General features: G+C 39.0%; 1 protein-coding gene across 1 annotated transcript in view; it reads left to right on the top strand.

The window, feature by feature from the left end:
• The window catches only part of LOC124160425, a 262,640-nt gene that overhangs the window by 177,421 nt on the left and 60,046 nt on the right, over window positions 1-25,173 (top strand). Inside the window, exon 7 of the mRNA XM_046536282.1 lies at window positions 6,993-7,049. Coding sequence (XP_046392238.1) covers window positions 6,993-7,049 — 57 coding nt within the window. The remainder of the gene's footprint in view (window positions 1-6,992; window positions 7,050-25,173) is intronic.

The following is a 25,173-nucleotide window of genomic DNA, read 5'->3' as shown; positions in this document are numbered from 1 at the left end:
CTACAAATGCTTAACTTATGTTGCCTATGAAGGCGCATTTGAATGAATTTCCAAGAATGGCCCCAGCGCGACGATTATTCAAAGCGACCCATTTATTCTCAATGTTTACAATGTAATATTTGTCTTATGTATTTTTGACTTAATTTATTTCTTTTACCTGGCCCAGATAAGGCCACAATCCGGTCCCCTCTTCCTCTGGGCCAGGGCTCTCTTTACAAGGTTGTAGATACGGAAATGATGGAATACAGTCATCAGTGAAAAAAAATTAATGTGATGGTAGATAATTTATATTGTTATGTAGCTAGGCCACATTGTATTTTTTTGCCAGCTGTCTGATCGCCTACGTCCTTGGCCAGTCGCGTCTCTGGTCATCCGAGAGGGCGTTAAATGAGCGGCCAAAGGTGCATATGAATGATCCCGCCATACGCGAGGACCTATGGATTAGGATGGAGAAATTTGTTTCCTCCATGTCGCGTGTTCCACGTGTGGACATCGCTGAGCAGAGCCATGCTGTTTTGGATGAAGGATGGAACACGGTGCTTCCAAATCTTCCACCCGGTTGGCTGCACTGCAAGTTTTCGACGCTCCTTGATTTTCAGCCACCCTTCACGAGCATAAAAGGGGGGTCAGATGGTTCCAGGCGCCCGGGCGGAAGGCGTACCTCATGCAGGCACCACTTTGCACCACTTGGAGCCTCTGTAGCTCTCTCCCACTGAGGTCCGAACAGGGTACTAAGCAATAGTCTATGATGGGCTGTAGTAGGGACTTCACAAGGAGGAAATTTGTTTTGTTGGGTGGGCTGAAGTGCATACCACGTAGTCGTCGGAGTCCCCAATGGACGCGTAGTTCAATTCTTCAATTTCTTAGCGATAATAACTTACCGAAAAATTATTTATTTTATATATTTCGTCATCACTTACATAAATTTCGTTCGATTGCCTAAATTATAGCTTATTTCCCAGAGAACTTTGGATCGCTTTGTCGTAGACGATGCGAATGGCGACCGTTATAAAACCCATTTATTCACGCGGTGGGTGACCGAATTTATTCTTGCTCACTGATTGAATCCGCTTCACTAATGCGTAATATTCGTGAAAGTAGGTACTCTAACGCATGTAGCTGCTCTTATTTTTCTAGCTACTCTTCCTGGCCTCTCGCCGAAGAGGGAGGAGAGGCATAGGTCATAATAGGTCATAGGGTTTTCGAGCCTATTTTTTCTCCTAGATCGAGTTCCTCCTGTACGCATGTGTGATGAAATGTCTACTTCGAGGGAGTCGAGTTCAGAGGTATTTGGAGAGCGCGTTTGCATGAAAATACCTTTTCAATAGTCACGCGAAAAAATTTGCATTCGCTGCTTACAAAAATGCATATTTTTCATCCTCTTCAAGGAAAATAATTATCCATTCTGATGATGAAATGCATGCTTGTTTCGCACCAATCTCCTGAAGACTTCGGCAGCGTCGAATTACAGAAAAGTTGACTACGCATTCAGCACGAAATCTTTGGGCTACCACAACAAATCGCAGTCAATCGCTATTGCGACCGAATTAGCGAAAAATCCTTACTGGCTTGGCTGGCTTCACTTATTTGCACTAACGCCCTCTCCAGAAGCGTTTATGAACTTGGAAATCAGAAAGGGAGAAAAACTCGGGAAAACTTCAATCTTTGCCCTCAGGGGATTCACGTCGCCTTACGCACGCTCCGGTCGCTCCCATCCCTTTGTTAATGCCTGCTGACTCTCCCTTCTAGTGTCTAATTTATCGTGTGCATCAGGGAATACGGAGGTGCATCTAAGAAGCTCAGTAGTTAGTGCCATTAGAAGAGCATGGTGATAACGTTATTGTGCTTATAAACAAGCATTTTGAGGGAGTATCTGTTATTTTATAGCCATAAAAACGACTCACACGATCCCGTCGATCCAGTCGAATCCCGTTTCTGGATATCCTTATACATAGAAGGAATGACGTCACTCTCGGTCACAGCGTCTACCGCAAGCCGACCAACACGGACCTCTATTTGAATGGACGAAGTCATCACCCAACGGAGAGCAGTTTTGTCCACCCTTTTTTATCGGGCCAAAGCCATAGCGGACCAAGAAAGCCTGCCAAAAGAGATTAGACATCTGAAGACCACCTTCAGGCAAAATGGCTACAGTAGTGAGGAGATATACTCGGCCCTAAAAAGGAGTATTACAAACCAAGGCTTTTCAAAGGAGGAAGAAAGACCGAAGCCCATCGCTATGGCCAAAATTCCCTATGTGTCTAAGGTGTCCGGGAAATTTTCAAGGATCCTCCTAAAACACAGTATTGACACCGTTTTCCAACCATGCCCCTACTAAGAGACCTACTTGTTAAATCAAGGATCCTGGTGGTTTTGAAACTCCAGGGGTCTACCAAATTCATTGCGAGTGTGGGCAGGTGTACGTTGGGGAAACGGGGAGAACCATTAATACCAGGATCAAAGAACATAAGAGACACCTTAGGCTCTGCCTACCGGAAAAACCCTCGGTTGTAGAACACGCCATTGAATACTACCATAGGGTGAAGTGGGACCACGTGAAAATTCTATGTCGTGAGAATAAATTCTGGGAAAGACTGGTAAAGGAATCCATCGAGATCCGGCTGACAAGTAACACCCTCAACCGTGACGCCGGGTATTCACTAAGTAATGTATGGAAACGGGCACTTAGAAAAATAAGATTGGCTGCCTCCCGGCCAATCACGTTAGACCTTACAACCAATTAAAGGGTATATAAGCTGGCAAACTTCATCCACTCACCATTAGCCCTGAGGATGGAACCCGACTCGTGTTCCGAAACGTCGGCAGAATGGAGGCAGACCACCCGGCTGGAAGCCCAAATAGCCTTTTTCGAATATATTCGCCGGGAAAGCATCCGATTTTACTTGACACACACGATATTTTACCACATAAGTTTAATAGTGACTTGACCCCTAGACACACCACTCATCTTAGTCCAGAAGATAAAACAATAGCATACCTATCATAAATCAAATAATCGCCTAGGATGCAGCATATGGCTCAATTTAATCAACGCATGAATGTGATTGAAAGACAGTATTTTGGGGAGCAGTACCCCGAAATTCATATTGAAACCTGAGAATTAGGAAATAGTGTTTCAAATCATGGGGATTCCTCTAGCGTGCGTGGATGTAGCCTTCAGTGCAGAGTTATGTTTTTTTTCCCACTCCTTCTCCTGGCCACTCGCCGAATAGGAAGGTAGAAGTCAGGAAAGCGTGTGTTTTCCTAGATCGAGTTCCTCATGTATGTATGTATGATGAAGTGGCTCCTTCCAGCGAGTTGGGTTTTAGGGTTGGGGTCTGGGGGCGGGAGGGAGGGGAAGGGGGTTGAGGGAAAGGGATGCTTCTCACGAACCGACCCCCCCTTACTTCCATCCTCCGTGTCGGGGCGAAATAATTGAATCACTCGCCCGGGGCGCTAACTTCGGCCAAAGGTTGGGTCTGGAAGGGTTAGGACCTTCTTCCTCATTGGGGGCAAGAAGTGAGGGTTGCTGGGGGTGGAAGGAGGGCGAGCGCAAGAGGTCATCGTCTCCTCTTTCTTTGCGACGCGTAAAAGAAGACTATCGAAAAAGTCTTCCTTCGTCATGATTTCTCCTCTCCTATCTAATACGGCAGAGTTGGGAAAAGTATACCTCTCGTAAGACTAATAGGCTGCTATGAGAATAATGGAATACTTGCTTAACGTCTTAATGGGTCTTGAACAAACTTAGAATCAATGACATAACTATTTAGTTTTCCTCATTTTTAATTATCAGTAAACCGTGAAATTAAGAGTTTAAAGTATTTTTAAACTTCTAACTAATTGATGATGATGGGAACATAGTGTGAAAAATTGAAATATCGAATCGATACCGGAACTGTAAAATGAAATATGTAAGATATAAGTAAGTAAAATTATTCTCAAAATTTATATTCTCAAAATATTTGTGCTTTTTGTTACACCGAGAATTTTTCTTTTGCTTTAGCTGAAACCGTATGCACCCTTAATTTTTCATTTGTTCCCAGCAAATAGCGTTTCATTTTTCATGAAGGATAGATATTTATATTGGATCGTGGCCGTTCTTAGCGATATACTACCACGGAATCGCTTTGTAAGTTGTGTGTTGATTATTAGCGATTGCTAGTCGGTGTGCATTTCATAAAAAACCAAAACTCTTCTTTGCTTGTGACGCGTGAAACTAGATTGCGGTAAAAGTTTTTTTTAGCCTTAATTTTTCCTTATCTCCTATTTTACTGTAAAAATTATCATAAAAATTATTTATTAAATTCGATGTCTCTGCTTCAGGTGGATTATTTTTGCTATGATGAATAATGAAAAAAGACTATTTAGCTCTCATAATTTGACGACTGAATGAATGAAAAAAATGTTTTACTTCTCTCATAATTTTACAACAATAACCGGCGGTAATACATATTGTTATTATTAAGGTATTACTCGGATTAAGATAGGTTTTTAATGGAGTATTTGCCAAGTATTCTGGCAGTCTCCCTTCCCTTCTTAAATGAACGTAAAGCGCTGCACTCCAGATCAGACTCTTCACTATCCTTTTCTTTAAACTATTACATAGTGATCGTGTCATAAGCTCCTTCCTGTTCATGAACGCCTCTTTTATTAACACAAGTTTTTTCCTGATATCCTCACTGCTGTATCCGTTTTCCACTAATGTGCTGACCAAATAGTTGAATTGATCTACCTGCTCAAGTTTTTCTCGACCTACTTTTATCTTGAGTCTCACATTCCTCGTTCGCGATACTTTACAAAACCGCATTACCTTAGTCTTCTTGTGATTAACTATGCTCATCCCATACTCCTCGCACCGCTCGTCTAACGCATCCACTGGACCCTGCAGTCCCCTCGCTGACTGGCTAATCAACGCCTGATCATCCGCGAATCTCACTGATTCAAACACCATTCCTCCCACTTTCACTCCAGCGTCCAACTCTTCCCACGCTTCTCTTACCATTTCCTCAGCATACACGTTAAAAAGCAGAGGCGATAAAGCGAAATGATGAGCCTTGCCTCATTCCGTGTCCAATGCTTGCCCATCCAGTTATTCTCTGTCCGCTACCCTAGCTTCCGCAGTCCGGGCCATATGCAGATTACGAATCATTCGCCTATCCCTCCAATCTACGCAAATCTTCTTTAAAAAAATTTCGTTAAATTTACCTGAAACACTCTGAAAAATATCGTCAAAAATCAGGAGACCGATAACACTCTTAAATTCTTGGGAAACGACCAAAGTCTAGCATGGTGACCGTGTAGTAAAATATGAAAAACTACTTAGGTAGTTTTCACTCAAAACATGAGTTTAAAAAGGCTAACGTTATCATAAATATTGTTCGTAAGGAATATTAAATAATCGCAGACCGTATGTGATACATTTTCCGTCGATACTCTTAAATTTACTTGGAACTGAACTTAGCCAGAACACTAATAATTGTATTTAATTAGAGCTACTTTTATTAGACAAATTGCAGACAAAATATCGCAGATTATGTTTAGCTTTGCTTTTAAATGAAACTAATTAAGCTTTTCATGCTTTAAATTCGAAGCAGAGAAGCACTTCTCTCAACGCGCCAGAAAAATAGGAATAGGATTAATACGACTAGGAATTGTTTTTTTTCGACGGAAATAATTCCTCCCCCCTCCCATCCAATCGGGTGAATCTTGGCAAAGATTTACGGAAGGTGCAAACCTTAAGAATTTTGAACTAGAAGTCAGGTGTATTTTTCGTTCTTAAACCTCAATGTAGTATAGACTGAAGGATGAAAATATGAGATTCTTTTCCAAAGCTATCGGTTATTAACTATGCTCATTTTCCCTTCCTCATGACGAGTTGTTGGGGCACACATTTCCATAAGTAAAATTTTAGGCTATCCCGGCGTATAGATTGATGAAGAATTTCTCGGGATTCCCATCGGGTGTGGTATTGTGTTATTTCTCCCAACGTTTCAATGGATGAGTCTGCCATCGTCTTCAGGGGTTTACTCGTAATGTTACTTTTTACGGTACTTATTTATTTATAATAAAAATATTTATATATTTTATATTATTTATATATAGTTATTTATATATTTATTTATTGTAAAAATAAATAAGTACCGTAAAAAGTAACATTACGAGTAAACCCCTGAAGATGATGGCAGACTCAGCCATTGAAACGTTGGGAGAAATAACACAATGCCACAACCGATGGGAATCCCGAGAAATTTTTCATCATATTTCCATATGTTTTACAATAGGGTAGTTTCCTTTATCAAAGAAAACGAAACGCATTGATTGCTATTCGTTACCCACCATTAGGGTTTTCAAGATGTACAAATTATTTGGTTTTAGAAATCCCAGTTTAGACGAATGGCAATGGTCAATTTTAACCTAATTTGAAAAAGGCCAGATTGGCGCCCATGCGATTCCTCTCCACGTCATAGGGACATAGTTTCTACACGAGAGGATAGGAGTTTTACATCGTCTGAGATTACCAATGCATGCATGAGTCACAGAGCTCAGGGAAACATCTCCTAATAATCACTTATTAAAATTGTCTAAGGTCGGAAAGTTTCCTTCCTTTGATAAGATATATCCATAATTAAGCCAAGCGCTACCTGCTAGCAGGGTACTCTGTTACCTGCTAGCAGCCTGCGCCGGATCAGCGGTCAAGCCTCGCCTCAAGGTCACCTCACAGGGCGGCAGCGGGAACCATAAATACGTCACACAGACTTTTCCCATCATTCCTACTTAGCCGTCGCGTTTTCGCGCGCTTGAAAATTTTCACTTTTCATTTAATCGCGAAAAATAGATATCGTCATTTTAAAATTAAAAAGCGTGAGATACGTACTCCAGGAGTAATAATCTTTCGATTAAGGCAATAAAAAATAATAGGAAACCACATTATTTAAAAATGTATGTTGATGTATATTTTTCACAATATTATTATTGTTTTCTTTTTCTTTCAGTTAAAAGTCCAGGAGGCGATGAGGAAAAAGGAGAGGTTCCATAAAGAGCATGAGGAGGTGAGTTCACCCAATTTTAACCCCAGTTAATGATGACCAATTCAATCGCTTTTTGTGTTTGCAAATTTATCTAACTTTATAGCTGCATGTTGTTTTCACTTTCTGAAGTTTATACCCTATAGCATACCTGAAATTATTTGCATGCTTCTGCTCGACAAGTACACATTGGTAATGCTTTCATTTATTATATTTCAATTGAAAGATTTTTGGTAGTTCTCATCCCATCCACACCCTATCAGAAATGTTTTTGTATCAAATCCCTCAAAGATTGTAAGGGTTGACACGCATCCCATTCCGTGTATCTTAGAATTTTCTCGGAAAATTTGTGTGATTCTTAGTATTTAAGGTTTTCCTCTCAGTCAGTAAATCCCGCAAAATTAACTGAAATGCGCTTGTAAGCAAGAAGTTTTATTCAGGAGAGGGTGATTGCGCGTTACATAATATGTCAATCAAATTCATGTTTTCTCTCACATAATTCTGAACTATTCAAATGCTTATATTTTTGCCTAATTTATATATGATCCGCTTCAGCATTTTTAATGTTACTTAGGTCCATTCTGTGGTCTACTAAGACGTTTTTAAATGTGAATATGTTTTCACCTTAACCCTATGATGGAACCTGAACCGATACTTAATGTTTTCTGAGATTGAGAATGCCTTGATAGATTCCTGTATTCCTCTAAAACTACTCTCATGATTACTTGTATGTATTTTGGTAACTCCCATTTTGTTAACTCTCGTCTGATTTTTTATAAATCATAGCCCACTGTTTTCCATGACCTGGCGATGTCACGAATGCAAATGCGTCGGATAACCAATATCGTACGGTATTTATTCCTTGTGGAATGAGTTTAGGGTCACGGTATGAATTATGTTTTGGAAATGGGTTTTAATTACGTGAAATTCTCCCATACATTTTTTTCTGAATTCCCTCGTTATCTCTCCTCCTCCTGCTCCGTGCTATTTCAATCTACCTTTAATATCCGTTGCCCCATTCCCCAAGGGTCAGTTGGCAAACCGCCATGCGATGTAAATGAAATAGTACCTCGGGCGCCAAGTGGATTTTGATGGTACTCAAAGGGCGGATTCGCGGGTTGATGATTGGCCGATTATTGCGCCATAAATCCTCTTTCAAAGCGAACGTAGCCGCGAATGAAATTCATGGACGACCCTTTTCGCTTATTAGCAGGTTGTAGGTTCCTCATTTTTTGTCGAAATATCCTGGCGCAGAATGTTTAAATTTTGGTTCCGTTAACCCATTTCCTCAAAGAAAACTTAGTTATTCTGATTGGGATTGTGCAAATATTAAGGTACTTTGCTCCTGTATGGCTGTATCTAGTAATCATGTGATATATTTAGGTGAAATTTCAACTCATTTCCTCAGGAGAGTGTAACGACTCCATCCTCATGGTACAAATGATGGCAAATGCAGCCGATTCATACTTTTTGCATTGCGAAAAATTGCTCATTGTTATTTCAGTGTGGAAAAACTCCACTATATTCCTCTGGAATTTTACGTCAGTAGTAGTATAGGTGGGCTATTTTAATTCCTCTTAACGTTAATATGCCCGTTTAATAATGTGAAATTAAAAATGTTTAAATTTACGTGGGAAAATCCAAGGATTCTTATAGTGAGCATTAACTCAAGGTGACTTGAAACTTAAAGTTCGTCTGAGTGATTGCCAGTAACCTTCAGGCGTCAAAAACAAGAAAATAAATGTTTGAATTGCTATTCATTCATTTTATACCTAATTTGATTTTTTTACTTGGAAGGCACTTTTCTTAGCTGACAAATTGAGGTATCATTAAGTAAATTTACGACAGTTTGCATGAAAGGCCTTCGTAGGAATTGTGATAATGAATGGTCTATTTTGGTAATTTCTTATTAATGTGAGGTACAATGAAGATACCATTAGAAATGAAAATCTCAGTTACTCCAGAACCCTTCATTGTGGCCACCATTCAAATTTAAAAGAAAGTAAAACATTTCTACGTATTGCCCTTACAATTTCATTCGTTTATACCTCCGAAACAGTACGAAGCAATGCCACAGAATTCATTTTGCAATTGTTCCTGAAGTGGTCGTAGGATCCCGGGTAAGGAGAAAACGGTTGCACTTTCTTTGCGATAAGTGAGCTCATGTGGATGAATACCGTGTTGTCTCTATCAGAGGGCCTATCAGGAAAAACTTTAGGAAAAATACAACACGGTGAAAGTTGGGCGGAAAGAAATATGAAGCAAATGTCAAAATATTTTGTGAGGCACAGCACCTCTTCCGATGAAAATGACAAAATAGGACTCACCCTCAATTCCTATGTTTATGATTTCATTTGCCGTCGCGCGAGAATTGATGATCCTCGTAAATATGTTTATTGTCACCGTAAAAACAAACACTGCCTTCTTCTCCACTCTGCTACGGTATTAGTAGCCATACTATATCCTGAAATCGCAAAAGTAAGTTTAGTGCCGTTTGAACTTTAAAAAAAATGAATTTGCGAGGAATAGTGCCTACCATAGCGTATGTCACAAAAGGCTAGTCACTTTGATCATTTGCTAGATAAGTTTGCAACACCATGAAGGATAAATAAGCTAGAAGAGACTTAGAATTTTATGAGTGGAAATGATAGATATATCCCAAGATGATTATTGTATCATATACTTGAAGGAGTCATCATAAACCAAACACTTATTTCCTTCAGTTTGTTACATTATTTATCAGCATCAAATTTCCAGTAATTCCTTTTGGCGACTTCAAAGTTTCTCAAGGTTTTAACTTCCCACTTTGCTCTTCTCTTCCTTCTTGGTCATTATGGCCGTTTTTACTTTCTAAAATGAATTTGCGTGGCAAAGTAGCAACAATTGCGTATGCCACATAGAGCCACTATTATCACAAAAAGTCAATATAATCATTTCTGAAGAAAAATGAGGTAACATAGCGAGGAGATTCCCAACATTTTTTAAGTAGAAGTCTAGAATTTCCCACAGCATTTACAATTTTTCCATCACATCCACCACCTCTAAATATATTAATGTAGTTTACTACGGTATTTATATGCGTACATCTTCCTGAAATCGCCTAAGTCAACTCATTGCCATTTTACCTTCGAAAATTGAATTTTCTTGATGGAGTGACAACCAAAGCCTAGTATTTCACAAAAGGCTCGTCAATTTGATCAGTTTCAAAGAAATTTGATTATATAATAGCAAGAGGGAATTTCGAAATTTGTCGCAAGAAACGTCCATTTTTCTGGTCCAATTAAAAAGTAAAAAAAAATAGCCCTCGAGTCTCCGGCATTGCCTCCGTCTTGCCCTCGCGATTTTTCCCCACGGGCGTCACATCTGCCACCGCCCGACTATATGAATCCAAATGGACGGCCGTTGTAGGCGCCTGAAAACTCCCCTCATGACCCCATCTTTCCGGACCCTAATATTCATTTATGCGCCGGAGAGCGAGAGATGCTAACTAAATGTAAGTGCCTTCATCAGCCGTTGGGGGGCGCGGAGGAAATGAACGTCTCCACTCCTAAGAAGCGCCTGCAAATGTTTCCCAGCTCCTCTTTCTCTTCCCCCGCTACGCGTGGACTTCTTCTTCACCGGAACCTTTTCCCTTCACTCTTGACTGAATGGAGACATTAGCTACACGGAGCACGAACCGGGCATCAATCACGCATCACACATCGTCGCGTTCCGAAACACCGCTCTCTCTCCTTCTCTCTTTCTCTTCTGTGTCCCCTGTTTTGGATCGTCGGCGGAGGGAAAGAGAAAGATGACAGCAACACTAGTGCTACCAATTGCCTCTGCTATCATTTGTTCCGAAATAAGCTGCTCAACTAGCCCTTGTGAGAGAGTTGTTGATGTTGTATTGAAACTAGTACTTGCAATTTTGCTATATTATAAAATTTATTACGGCCTAGGTTTCATTTCTTTCCTACATCATCTTCAAAGGTGATACAGTGAGATTGAAAAAGTTTCTAGCTTTCAATATTTCTGCATCATCTTTCAATATTGAAACTTGGGTCATAAAACATTTTATCTTCGTGCAAAATTTCAAGTATTAATTTTAATATGGAAAACTTATATTCCATTACGTTTGAATCTTCGGAGTGCTACAATCCTTGTATATTTTCACTCTTTTCGTATTTAATTGCAATTAAGTGTCGCTCTTTCCTCGCCTTTGGTGTTGCTCATACTGTGCTGAGCTGTGGAGAGATATTAGCTTTTCACGCCTTTGAGAAGGCTAATAGACTGGCGTCCCGCTCGGGTATTTGCATCTTGGACCAACTTGACAAGGCTTCACTTATGCTGAAATGCAGGCATATCTCCTTGAACTTCAGCTCTTTTATAGATTGTCCATACCATAAGGCACAACAGTGGTGTGTTTTATTGGAACAGAAGTGTGGGTCGGCTAAGGAAAAGGTGGAAGAATTATCTGGATGTGGGCTGTGTATATACAGAGGCACGATGCTCAACCCCAGGAGAACAAGTGGAAGAATAGCATTTATGTACATGCAAGTAGGCCTCATTATAATTCTATGCTTACTATTTCATTGAAATTCATCCTAAGATTCAGCCTTCCATTTCTGCTTTTCCCAAACGACTTCCTTGCCTTCTCTAATGTTTTTTTATTTATAATTTACTTATTAAGTTATCTAATAAATAATTCACTCCATTATCTGCCCCAAGTATTTGCCTTTGGGTCTTTCTCGGATCCTCCACTTCATCACTCCGTTACATTCGCCACGTAATTGGCCTTGTGACACCAACTATCCACCGAGTGCTACTCTGCTGTACGGTTCTCCACAATTCTTCTTCGATAAACCTTCTCGTTTCTCACCCTATCCTATCACTTGATATTCAGTTCACATCATTTGTATGAGCGTGTGAATGCTATTTTGTAAATTATTATTAGTGTTACCACCCTAAGTGTTTGCTTATTGCAGCTTCCCCCACTTTATACGAAATTAAAATGCTCTGGTAGTTTTCTTAAACTAATTTCTTCTAAATTATAGTCAATTGAACATTTTGTGCAAATTTATTGGTTGACTCACTGGGTGGGACAGTGTAAGTTTCACAATTTATTCAGTTTAATTCTAATTATCCTTCTTTTATGGAATTTTGCTGTGATAGGCGGTATAAAATCTTGACAGCTCTTAAACTTCGCTTGAATTTCAGTGCAAAGCGAGAAATGGCGAAAAGGAGACATTGAGTACCTCATAAAACAGAAGAGTTGCCCTGGAAATTTCAGGAAGTGGAGCATGGGAAATGGAAAACAAAAGAATTCGTTTGATTTATTTTTTTATAAGGTAAAAAAAACGGAAACATTCTTACCTAACCTCATTGGGCGTGAGTCCATCTGATATTATTTTCGGAAATGTCTTACCCTGAAGGCATATTTTATTCCTTGTAGGCCCATTTGTGGAACTGTAATTTTTTTCCATTCAATTACCTCCATTTTCAAGGAAAACGTTTTTATTTTCACTTTCCCGTGGAGGAAACTGGCTTGAGTAGATTTTTATTGAATTCCCAGTTTTTGTTGAATAGACACCATGTGAAGGATGCATGGTGTGTTTCCGTAGAATGGGCTAGTGGGGCGGGTGTTTTTTGAGAGGGGAATGGTGCTCATCAAAAGCTAACTTTCTTTTGCTTTATTCGTCGTCTTTCCAAGGTCTGCCCTGCTTGTCTGGAAAAACTCCTACCTACTCGCTATATTTTCTGACAGGTTGCCTAGACGTTCGTTGATTCCTTCGTTCATTGTCGTCTTATCATGGCTTCTGAAGACAGCGAGGAACCCATCCTTAAACGGTGTGTGTGCCAAAACTATTAAATTTTAAATATATATTAATATTCATTTTCATATTGATTGACAGCTTATTTTGATTGTCTTTTTTAGCTTACGTCTTAGTACAGTTTTATTGTTGGTCTGAAATAATGAAATATCCTAAATTTTGTGGCCATCCGATAAAAATTGGCGATTCGATGAAACCGCACTATCGGCGAAGGGTAAGGCACTGTTGGTGGTAAGGGACCCGCGTTGGGAATTCATTGATACGCGTCCCTCTTTTCCCCTTCTTCTTTTTCACCGCACTATATACCCTTGATTCTTGACTCTCCCTCCTCCCCGATTGAAATTCAAACGAGGCCAACCCCCGTGTGCGACGCCAGCCCAAATTATTCCGCCACCGGAAAAGGACGCCCTGGAAAAAATTCCTCCCTTTCCGCTTCTCTCCCAAACCCTATTTCCGAAAGGATTTTTTTATTCTTCTTCCCTTCTCCGCCGTTGCTATCCCTTTATATATCTTCCATTGTTGCCCTTTTTTGGATTCATGATAGCGCGCCGCGTGGGGGTCTTTTTTTCGTGGTCTCGATACGTTTCTTCAGGTCGACCGGTTGTGGTTTGTGCGGAGAATTTGCTGAGGGTTTCTTTTGGGAGTTCTGGGTGAATAACGTGGAGCCAATTGGCGGTTGATTTGCTTCCGGGGGTAATTATTCGGCTATTCGCATCATTTAATAATATTGATATATTTGATTGACGCTTTTGATGTACGTTTAGCGCTTGTATACTTCTTACAGAACAAGTTTGGAACCAAATGTGTAGCCGCTGGCACCGATCTGGCTTCTATTCGTTACCATTTCATCAGTAAAAGAAAAAATTCCAGTATCACGCTGTCAGTAGAAAAAAGTGTTCGCTTCTTGTGGGCCTAATTGTGAATTGTAGAGTGAGGCCCAAATCTGGAGGCTTCAAATTTCGAATCTGCTGTTATCGCATGCTGTTGCTTGAGACATGCATGGTGCATGGTGGAGACGGAAGGTTTGAGAGGAAGGGAGACACTTTACACTTTATTAACGGAAGGCACGCATTAATTTTCTACGGGCAGATAGGGCTGTTTATATCATTACAACTAACTGTTTATAGAAAGTTTAGGGAGGCACATACCTGACAACGGCGAAGAAATCTTGGATGGAGGCTTTTAAAATGTGGTGCTGCAGAAGCATGATGAGGATCAAAGGAATCGGTCGAGTAAATTATGAGCAATTCCTAAGAAAAGTAGGAGTGATGAGAAGCCCATGAAAACCTTGGCAATAAGGCAAAATAACCTAATGGGCCATATAATGAGACATGATGGCCTGATGAAGACAATCGTCGAGGGAAAAGAGGATAGCTAGAACGGAAAAGGAAGACCTCGAATAAAATATATGCCACAAGTAAAGAATGCGTAGCAAGGTTATCCGCTATCGCCGAGCACGTATGGGAAGGACCAACACACAATGTGGACACTGAAAGTGCAAAAATCATCGCTAGAGAAAAGCATTACTTTCCCCGTCTCATACGAGAGGCTATCGGAATAGCGAAAACATCCACATTCAGCAGGAAGGACAGCTATTCGCTCTCAAACACCTGGAAGAGACTCTTACCCAAACGGACCAATCAGAACGCACCTAGCTCAAACCAAGGCCGATATAAGACTGGCAAAAACCTGCATCAAACACTTCGTACCTGACGATGCTAGCTGCAACGCCGGCGAAACTGTCGTCATGAAGATGAAACGACGCGGAGGTCAACCCGAAAACCTTGCTACGCATGCTGCACCACCCCACGAAAGTCTCCATCAACAAGTAAAGAAGGATGTAAAGGAAAAGAAATACGTACGTGTGAAAATATTAGCTGATAGGAGAATTGAGTGGAGAGCTTCGTGTAACCAATCTGAATGTGTCTCAATCAAACACATCAAGCCAGTCCTGGCTCAACGTTCCATCCGAAGGAGGGAGTGCTGCCCTTGAAGTGCCTCCCTCTGAATCTGATTATGGGATCGGTCAGCCTCTGAAAAATCTCTGCCACCCTATCCCTACTATCTTCCTATCAATTACTGAAACCGAAGCAGTCTTTTATGACAACCCTGCACTCATTCAGCCATGTAGCCACGTGGCGACGCGTCCTCTTCCGTACGAACAGCTGATTGGAGGCACCCACGGCGGTGAGGTGTAGGAGAGTGAGTATTTTTTTTCCCTTTGAGTGTGCTCGGGTTGGCGGGAAGGGAGGGTGGGTTGGCCGCGACATTAAAATTCCACCGCCCCTCGATTATGCCGAGGGCATTGTTGAGGGAGGGGGTGAGGAAGATGGGGTATCGTCGGCAAATTACGGTTCGTCGTGAAATATGCCAATCACGGCCCTGACTCCCTGTTACCATGGAGGATTGCGGGCTGGCGTGAAATTAAAACAGGATATCGGAAGCTGCAAATCTAACGATTGAAATTTTGGCTTTGATGCTGCGACGTCGTGGTACGATGGGCATTAAAAATGTTCTTGTATCGATTTCCTCCCATTAATTGGTTTTTTTATTGGTATTTATACCCAAAATAGCTTACTGAAAAACATATCGAAGGAAAATTCGGTTTAAATGTTATCTTTTGTAATTTAGGGATTGGTATGTTATCAAACCCTTCAATTTTCAAACAATAGGATATTGGGAAGAGAATTGCATTAGCGAAGGAGGCGTTCATGAACAGAAAGGAGCTTCAGGGAGGTTCGCTACGTAAGAATTTAAAGAAAAGGTCAGTGAAGAGTCTGATCTGACGAAGTGCTGGACATGGTGGGTGAGCAGTGGCAGCTTTTAGATGAGATACGGAGGAGACAGAAGGTATGGATGGAACGAGTACTTAACGGGGATTGGATGTTGAAAACAGTGTTAGAGGGTAGAATGTAAGGTAAACGAGGGAGGGGAAGGAAAAGAATAGGATTTTTAGATAGAATGAAAGGTAGTAGGTCTTATTGTGCACTGAAGAGGGAAGTGCATGATGTAAGGGGAGGCTCCCGGAATTCTTCCTAAGCACTCTATGGAAACCAACCTGAAACGTTAGAATCCTTTTATAATAAACTTGTTATATAAAATGCTAGTGGTAGTAATATTTAGTAAACAAGGTTCCCAGAAAGCCTTGCGAAGAAATGAAAAGGAAATTAACAATACTTACCGCCGACACAGTATAATTACATCGTGGTTATTCAAGGAGTATAAATCTTGTCCTACTTCCTACATTTTTAATGTATCATATAATTCACAATTCCTATAATAGTAGGAGACCTCATTTTCTTTCGAAATTTTACGGATATCAGTTTATTTTCATGAATTGCTATCTATTCTCAGCAATAATTTTTAATTGAACGTGATGCGATCGCTACAATACAAGTTTTTGGTATTTTTATCTCCTTAATTAGATAATCATGGTTCGTGTTTCATCGGGGTTGGCTGTGTATATTTTATTTTTCTGATGCTGTCCCGTTAGCCGAAGCGCGACTACTTTTATCACATAATGCATAACGGCTGTTTGATTCTACTGATTGCTAAGCGGGAAGGGAATGTTGAAAATGGAATTGGTGGTGAGAATGTTACGTTAAGTAATCGGAGTAAGGGGGAAGCGAATAGGATTTATTCATAGACTGAATTAGCTCTCATTTTGTATTAAGAAGGGATGTCCAATTTAGGAGGAGAAACAGGACAAGGTGATTCGGAAATAGCACCTCACGTAAAAGTTCCCTCACCGGTAGAATCTAAGCATGTAAAATAAAAAAATACTTGAAATATCATAAATTCCAACCTCAAAATCTTCAATGCACTCTTACTTTTTTCCATCCACGCTACATTCAGGAAAGAAATCCGCTCGGGCCATTTCGGTGAAAGTGTAGCCAATTCATTCTTTCGTCATCAACTACTGTTCTATCAAACAAGGACAACAAATTAATATGAAGTTGCTATTTAAAATAAATAGTACTATATCCGATATTTTCTGAAACTTTTAATCCTTACTTAATATTTAGCATCCTGTCGAAGCTTTGAAAACAGGCCAATGGTTTTTGGAGCCTCTGTGTATGTTCTGGTAATTCAATTACTTTTCCTCGTGGTTGGTATTAAAGGGGATTTTATCATTTAATTTGAGCTTTTGAGGTATTAATCTCCATATGTTACTGTTTTCTAGTATTCTAAGGAAGTACTTGTAGCTCCTCATTATACTGGCGTAGAGTCGCAAAAATAGCTGGAATCTCTGCTCTAATGGAAATGTTTTTTGCCTCCTTTGATGACGATACTTACTTTTAGGGACAATTTTTGTGCAATGCGTCTTCAATTTTCAAAGGCAGGGGTTTTATTGCTGCTGCGTTGATGTAGCAATAAAAACTTCTTAAGTGGACTCTGTTCTTTCCTCATCATCTATTTTTTAGTATATTTTTATTGAAATTGCTAATGTAATGGCTTTTTGATGTAGTTATGGAAAGAAAGGACAGTAGCCGTAGATTTTTTCATGACCAATAAATATTTCTGAGCTAAGACATAAAATTTAGAGTTTATTTCTGATTCAAAATAGTGGAATCATACAACTTTCCTGGGAAAAAGCTCTTTCTCTACGTACGAACCCATAATCGATAAATATGAGTGAAATTATGAAGCAGAAATCGTGTGAAGATAAACATTCTGCCTTTGATCATAACATGACTGTCTAATGTGGTGCATATCATTGAAGCTTAGTTATCACTACGAAATTAATTAATGGTTAAAATGTTTACTCAACTTTTAGGTGTCTAAACTTTGTGGACTATCTTTATTTCCAGTCATAATAGAGATAGTAAACCTTGTATGGTTAGGAATGTAATTTCTTTAATTTCTGTAAATATCCAGCCTGATTAGCCTTTGTATGTTGTTTATGAGTTTAGAGTACCTTAATACTGGGAGTACTGGCAAGAAAAAATGTTTTGGACAGAATAATCATGATAAATCCATTTCTTTTGATGGAAATTGTGAGTGTTTAAGTGATTGATTCAAAGATTTAGCGTAAGATTTGCGAGTATTTTCAGCTTAATTTTATGTCAAAGATATACGAAATCTTTTCTCGTACCCCTTGATTGAAAAAATTGCCTGTTGGTTGGTTTTTGCAGGGATGTACGCAATAAATAATGGCAAATGTTGTCTTGCCGAGAGAGACTGTTGGGAATTGTAATTACAATGACTTTTACTACGGTAAGAGTTTCAAATGTTACACTTCTCTCTATGGTCTTAGCTAATTTTACTTCGATCTTGACGATGTCTCACTCGCTTAAAGGAGTTGAGTATTCACGATGGAATATATGGTTATAATTACGCTGAGAAGTCGCTTTTAAGATTATAATGATGAGTAATAATTTTGATGGCTGAATAAGCATCTCTTTCACAGCATTTCACTGTATCTCATCTTAATTTTGGCAGAAATTACTTGAGGCTGTGTACTACAGGGTGTAGGACTCGCCATTTCGGCTCTGATGAAGCGATTCAACTCGACTGAGTGCTCACCATGGTGATAGCGGGCGATCAAAAGCAATCTGACGGAAGCGTGGCTTATCGTTATGAGAATCAGACTACAGTGAGCGATAAAAGTGGAGTAATCAAAATTTTCCATGCCCAGGACATGGTTTAATGTGTCTTCGTTATGCATAAAATTTCGAGTTAGCCGAAATTGGCAAGCTTATATGTCCCATCGCGACCAGCTACTGATGGCAGGGCATCTCATTAAGGACACCAATTTCTGGAATAGCTTTCCCTTACATTGCCTTTATAAGCCTCCCCTGTAATTTTATCAGATTTTATCGGATGTGATAATCCTTTGGACGCAAACCGTTTGGTGATTTTTCGAATTGCATAGTACACTTCGCTCTACCTCTAGATAGTTCTGATTAGATAGTGCTGTGGTGTATTCCTGCTTCCTTTCCTTACGGTTTTTGTAGTAATTATTAACCGTCTGTATACACTTCAGTGACTATTTATTCTGTATTGGTTGTAAAAAGCTGATTATCAATTTCTCAATTGATGGAAATTTTAGTTAATATTTATTCTTTATCTATTTTATCGGAATTTTAATGCTCACTTATCAAATGCACAAAATGAAATTAGTACCTCCATTTCAAAATGTATTCCATGCATCATTATTTCACTGCGCCACCGTATAATTTTCTTTATTCACAATTTGTATAATTTGACCATACGCTGGTGCTTGAATTGAACGTGGAATTAATAAAGTTATATTTGTGTTGGAAAGTCTGGTCATCCTTGCGAATCTTAATTACAAAATGTTTAATTTTAAAATTTGATGTTGCATTTCACCCTGATGTGATTGGGTCATTGAATAAATTAAACCTTTTACAAATGAGCCAACGTTTTCATTAATGGTATCATGTATCAATAACCATTTCTGTGCGTTTTTTGTTGGCTACAAAAATCGATTCATGTTCACGTCTAAGTTGATTGATTATGCTCGTTTGTTCTGATCTGAAAAGCGATAATTCACGATTGAATGACTTTGAGTTGCATGGCAAGTGCTAAAATATTATGCTATTTATTTTATTTTTGGAAATGCAATATTTTTAATTGGGATATAAAATTATTTAATTGAGGTTATCATCTTAAATACTGCAGTAGGTTATCTGTTATTAGCGTTTGTGCTTTCTCAAACCAAATAAGGCACTCCATTCTGTGGTTCTTTCTATCAACTTTCAGTGAACCATGTCGGACAAATTTCATAGCGGACTTTCTCTTGCCAAAATAAGCAAAGCTATCGTCGAATCAAGTAAATGTATGCGGTGAAAATCCTGAAAACATCTTAAAATAGCATCGAAATACTTGGATTTATTATTCAATTGCTATATATATTTTTATTGCTCATATACCATTAATAAATACATAGAACTTGAATTTAGAGCTTTTACCTTTACCTTTACCTTTGAGCTTTAGGTAGCTTTAAGGATATGTAATGCAAAATCATTCATGTACGAATTCATCTAAGGTTCGATAGAAATTATGAATGAATTATGGCGAACATAAGAAAAACCTTATAGAAATTAGTATAATTTCAATCAAATAAGTTGATAATTTGAAATATAAAGATAAAATTAATAATATTATATGTGCGAACAGCGTACATTGGAAGACAAAAATTTTGCCTTTAATCGAAAAGGAATTCTATACATGCGGTTGAAAGCAGTCCTTATTATAAGAAAAAGCATATTATAAAGAATTCGAGACGCAGAATACAGAAATACAGGTTAAACTATCCGGTCCATGGTGGAAAATTTCCATAGCTTCAGTGAAATTTTCGAAGGACACGAGCTAAAATCGCAAACATTTCGCATAACTTGTTCAATTTTTCTGTCATTATAGGGCAAAGATAATAACTGTAATTGCCCACACAATTGGCCAACTTGAAGCGTGCATTATGACTTTACCAAATTTATATATGTCAATGAGTAAGGCTTTTTGGCATTAATATTTCCTTTCGTATGTTTCTCGGCATTAGAAAAATTGTTATCGTATTTATTTATGAAACAATATTGTATAAGCAACGGATGCTAGTCCTCCGTACCTTTGTACATTTGTACTGATTTTATAACGATTTTACAACTCGTGTCAAGAAAAACTCAAGCTATTTCCCAGCACCAAGGAAATGGTAGCGCGTGCAACAAGAACTATTGTTACCAAAGGAAGTAAAGCCTTGGTACCTTTAGTAAATATTACCAATTGGTGTACATCATCTCACGTAGGAAATAAAAATCGTGCCTCGTAAAAAGTTGATGGGGATGATTTTTATGAGCGTTCAAACTCAAGTCTCAATTCTCTTGCTGCGGTCGGTAGATTTTTATGCCGACCTATTGTTCAAATGTAAGTCGCACGTATGTACCTCGTATCCATGGTACAGTTGAGAGAAACTTCCCCTCCTAACGCAGTATCTTCTCCGTTTTTCAAAAACTTGCCACGCATCGAAATTTCATCCAGCTATTGTGTTATTTTTTTCAAGATATATTTAATTCCATGTATTCAGCTCCTGTCCTGATTTTAAACTCCTCTCATATCCGTGTCGTCGTCCTGAAAAAAAAAATAATTTCGCGTGTAGCTCATCCACTTCACCGTTCAAGCTCTTGGGAAAAAGCCATGATCTATTTATTCCGAAAATTTTACACTTAGACGTTAGATCGTCTCCCCTTTCGTGGGTTGGTGGAGTGGAGATTTTTTGAGCTGCCAAGTGTTCGAAGCTGCGAGTCGGTAAAATATTGAATATGCATAGCTTGAATGGTTGCCGATAAGAGGAGTGGGGGCGTGGATGTTTTTTCTTTTTTTTCCGTCTAGGTGTCGAAAATATAATCGAGTCTGGAGCGTCAAACTATACGGCTACATTCACGCCCGCCGTTGCTAGGCTTCGCTTGTTTATTTATTTATTTTTTTCACACACCCTCCAAGTCAAACGGGGAAGCGATAACAGTGTTTAAAAAAAACTCCCTCGCTCCATTGCCGTCTTGGCACTTGTAATTTTGAAGAGCCCGTGTACGTAGGTATCTGCACATATATGTATTTATTTATTTTATTTTTATCCGAGAGGGGACCCGGCCAACGAAGCCTCCTCTCCTGCACTTTTCGTCTTTCGATGCGATGAGAGACAGAGTTGCGCACGGAATTCTTTTTCTTTTTTTTTAATCTCGCTTCCTCGATTCTTCATTGCTTTATTCCTTTCTCTCGTTCCTTCGTTTCCCGCACCCTGCCCTCAGCGCCACAGTCGTCAACACGTCTCGCCTGCTTTCGAGTGTTTTCCGTGGAGAGAGGTGTCGCAAGTGTTGCGAGAGTATTATTTTTTCGAGCACCCCTACGAGAGGAGGACAAGTACTCGCAGTCTACGTACTCCAGGAAAATAGTCGATTTGAGCTCCCCGAAAATTGCGTCGCGGTAAAGCGCTTGCGATAAAGGCATGCGGGTAGCGTGGATAATAGCTTGTAGTCGTTTTGAAACGGGCGCGAAATGTGATAGCCTGGTTTCCCTGGACTGGGAATTTAAAGTATGAAAAAGGTAATGGTGAAGTGAATCATCCTTCGGTAACGTTTTTGCTTCCCAACGAAAGAGATTGTTGCGAGTTCAACTTAAAGTAATATACTTTCATATTTTGAAAACACATTTCCAAGTGCACACGCCAGTGTCTGACAATGAAGTGTAAGCATGGGAAGGTTTTTATGGGAAGAAAGTGTCTCTTCTTGTGAAATTTGTTTCATTAGATTTTTAATGGTTTCACATTAATTCAGCCAAGACAAGGGTGCGTTTTTAAAATGTTACCTTACTTGAGAAACTGCTGTATCCCCTTCACCTTGTGCTGAGGTGGCTGAATGCGTAAAAAGTGTGAAAATTTGAGACTAAAATGTCTTTGGACGAGATATTTCTTTTATGATACGAAAATCATTTGTTTTCTGTAGTTTTATTCAAGTTTCCCAGCTAACTAGTCTTGAAACCTATGCTATTTCGTAATGTAAATAATTTTATGTACTAAAAATATTATAAAGAAATTGATTGCTAAGAACGTGGAATAAATAACGTTTTCATTTGGAAATGGCGTAAAAATTTATTGATACGTTATCTCAGCTTTGGCTCGTGGAATTAGCTCTCATCCCTGAATAATTTTGTTTTTAGTGTTAATTTAGCTCAAGAACTTGTACGCCTTTTGACTTGATCGTTTATAGAAGTGGTTAGGCGTAAAACATCGCTAAACATTGGGGTCCCATCGTTGTTGATATCAATATTTTGAGTGGAGCGTATTTCTCTTCTAATACCTCCGTTTGGATTCTCCAAGCAGATGAGGGGAGATAATTTTGAAGCATAAATAAATGAAAACATGAAAATCATAAATAACGAGTTAGTGTTCGTAACTGTAAGGATATTGAAATGTTTTCATCTCCCACCGAACTCTCTGCACATTACGTACCAAGTATGTTCATTTTCACTTAAAGCCTGGTTTTGTAAACGATGCTACCGCTTCGCTTTCTTGATTTTCGCGATTTATACTGAATTGCTTTTCTTCTCAACATATCCTCTTTAAGAAATCCTACCTGGATATCTGTCCTCTCATTGCATAGTCAGAAATCCAGTTATTTTTGCTCATTATTATAGTATATTTGTGTATAAATTTGGAAAATGGTAGTGAAGAGTCTCAATAGGATAATTAGAGCTGATGCGGATTCGTGGGTGCTTAAATTGGAGGATGAGAAAATACTGGAGGCGTTCGAGATGTGGGTGTGGAGAGGAATGGAGAAGGTGAAGTGGACGGAGAGGAAGAGGAGTGAAGAAGTGCTAGACATGGTGGACTAGATGTGTCAGCTTTTAGATGAGATACGGAGAAGACAGAAGGCCTGGATGGAGGGAGTACTAAGCGAGGAGGGAATGTTGAAAACAGTGTCAGAGGGCAGCGGGGTAGCGTTACTAAGAGAAAAGATTTATTGATAGAATGAAAAGAAATAAGTCTTTTACCTTAATCATAATGGAAATTACTGTGTTGATGGTGAAACGGGTGTAGGTGATTGATGAATTTAGCTGGTTATGTTCCATACAAACCTATTGTAAACGGTTGGTTGCTTGTAGTCATTTATGGTGATGAATATTTCTTGACCTTTTTTTAATAATATCAATTTGTTGTGTTTTGGAGACAAGCCGTTGATAAAATAAAGCAAAACTCATGCCAACTTTCTGCTAAATTTATTCTAGAGATTTTCAGGGCTTGAGAATTTGTTTTAAATACTTTGGAAACAAGTCCCTAAGTTTTATTAGCTTAACGAAACTGTAAGTTTAAATTAACTTGTAAAAATAGAAACTATTTATACGCTTTAAAGTTGTCAAACCCTGATGATACCCAAGCAGTTGTTGCGAAACGTCGATCAAAGGATTAGTTTGCTTTATTTGTTACTTGTCTTGAAAACACAATTGAGAGTAATGCTTACGGATATCTATTTTTTTAATTAAATGTGAATCAGTTTTTAGTTAACTGTAAGAGACTTCCTAGTAGGTACTTCCATCCTTCCCCTGCCCCAGTCATGTACTGCTCTTCCCTTTATGTCTTGTTCGTCACTACCACTTATTATCCGTTCCGTGCTCTCTTGAGCGTCTTTAAACGAGGTCCTCCCTTCGCGACTAGCTCTTCTCCGTCCATCGCACTCTCTCTCTATCCTACTTCGACGTGCCAGCACTTGTCTCGACTCGTCTACGTTCTTCCTCTTCGCACGCATTTTTACAAAACTTTCGTCACCCTTTGCTGATGTTTTTCTAATTCCCTTGGAATATATATTGAGAAGTAAATGTTTTTTGCCTCATTCTCAGGCCTCTTGGCCACATAAATTAACTTCATTTGATAACAATGTTGTTCTGGCAAAACATTCTGATAGGGGATAGCCTTGATTGAAGTCAGTTTTGAATTGCATTGCAATGAAGTCAACTTAATTTAACGTATTATTTAGAAATAGACTTCGATTTATTTGCGTCATGAATGGAATGATCGCGGCGGATTTTTCAAATCACTGGGGCTTTGAACAGGGGTGAAAAATGTTTGTGTCTTCTCCTGCACAATAGTTTTCGAAGTGATTCATGACGAATTTCGACACTTTGGTGACACTTTCAAAAGAATACAATGGATAAAACTCCCCCACCATTTTGTGTAGAATGGACTTATACTATTTGGTGCAAGTCTTCTACAATTACTCCATTACTCTGGTTACACCTCTAATAAATTAAGTGTAAAAATGATATTTACTTAAAACTTTGATGTTCCATTAACTGCTGTATCACTCAAGTTGTAAGTAGGATTCAGTCGACAGATTTTCAGTTTCAACCTTATATCTCGCGGGAAGAAATTCGCTGCTTACTTTTACTACCGTTTTGCTCCCAGTGGAGGCTTTGTAGTCGTATAATAACGTCAAGTTACTGTATTTCTTGTATTATCATTCTAATTTTATCGAAATTGATTTTTCTTTTGTTATTTTTTGGTTGTTGCCAACCAATTTGAAGAATAGAATAAAGCATATTAATAAAATTTTTGGCGCTTAAGAGGTCGGTAGCGCTCTTAACTGATAAGATTTATTTCTTTAATGAATATTTATTTTGTCTAAGGCTGAAATGAAATATTTCATACAAGCTTGTCTTCATTCCAACCCAAATTCCCAAATCATGATTGTAGTTCGAGGAGATGGAAAGGATACAAAAGTTATTGCGATAAAAAATCTTCCCCGTACATTCATTCTCTCTCTTGCGTTTAAATTTGAATAGACAGGAAATTTACCGCACTCTTTTCGTGAGTTAGTCGTCAGATATAT

The sequence above is a fragment of the Ischnura elegans genome, chromosome 6, assembly GCF_921293095.1.
Source record: "Ischnura elegans chromosome 6, ioIscEleg1.1, whole genome shotgun sequence".
NCBI classification, from domain to species: Eukaryota; Metazoa; Arthropoda; class Insecta; order Odonata; family Coenagrionidae; genus Ischnura; species Ischnura elegans.
This window is presented reverse-complemented; position numbering and strand designations above follow the sequence as displayed.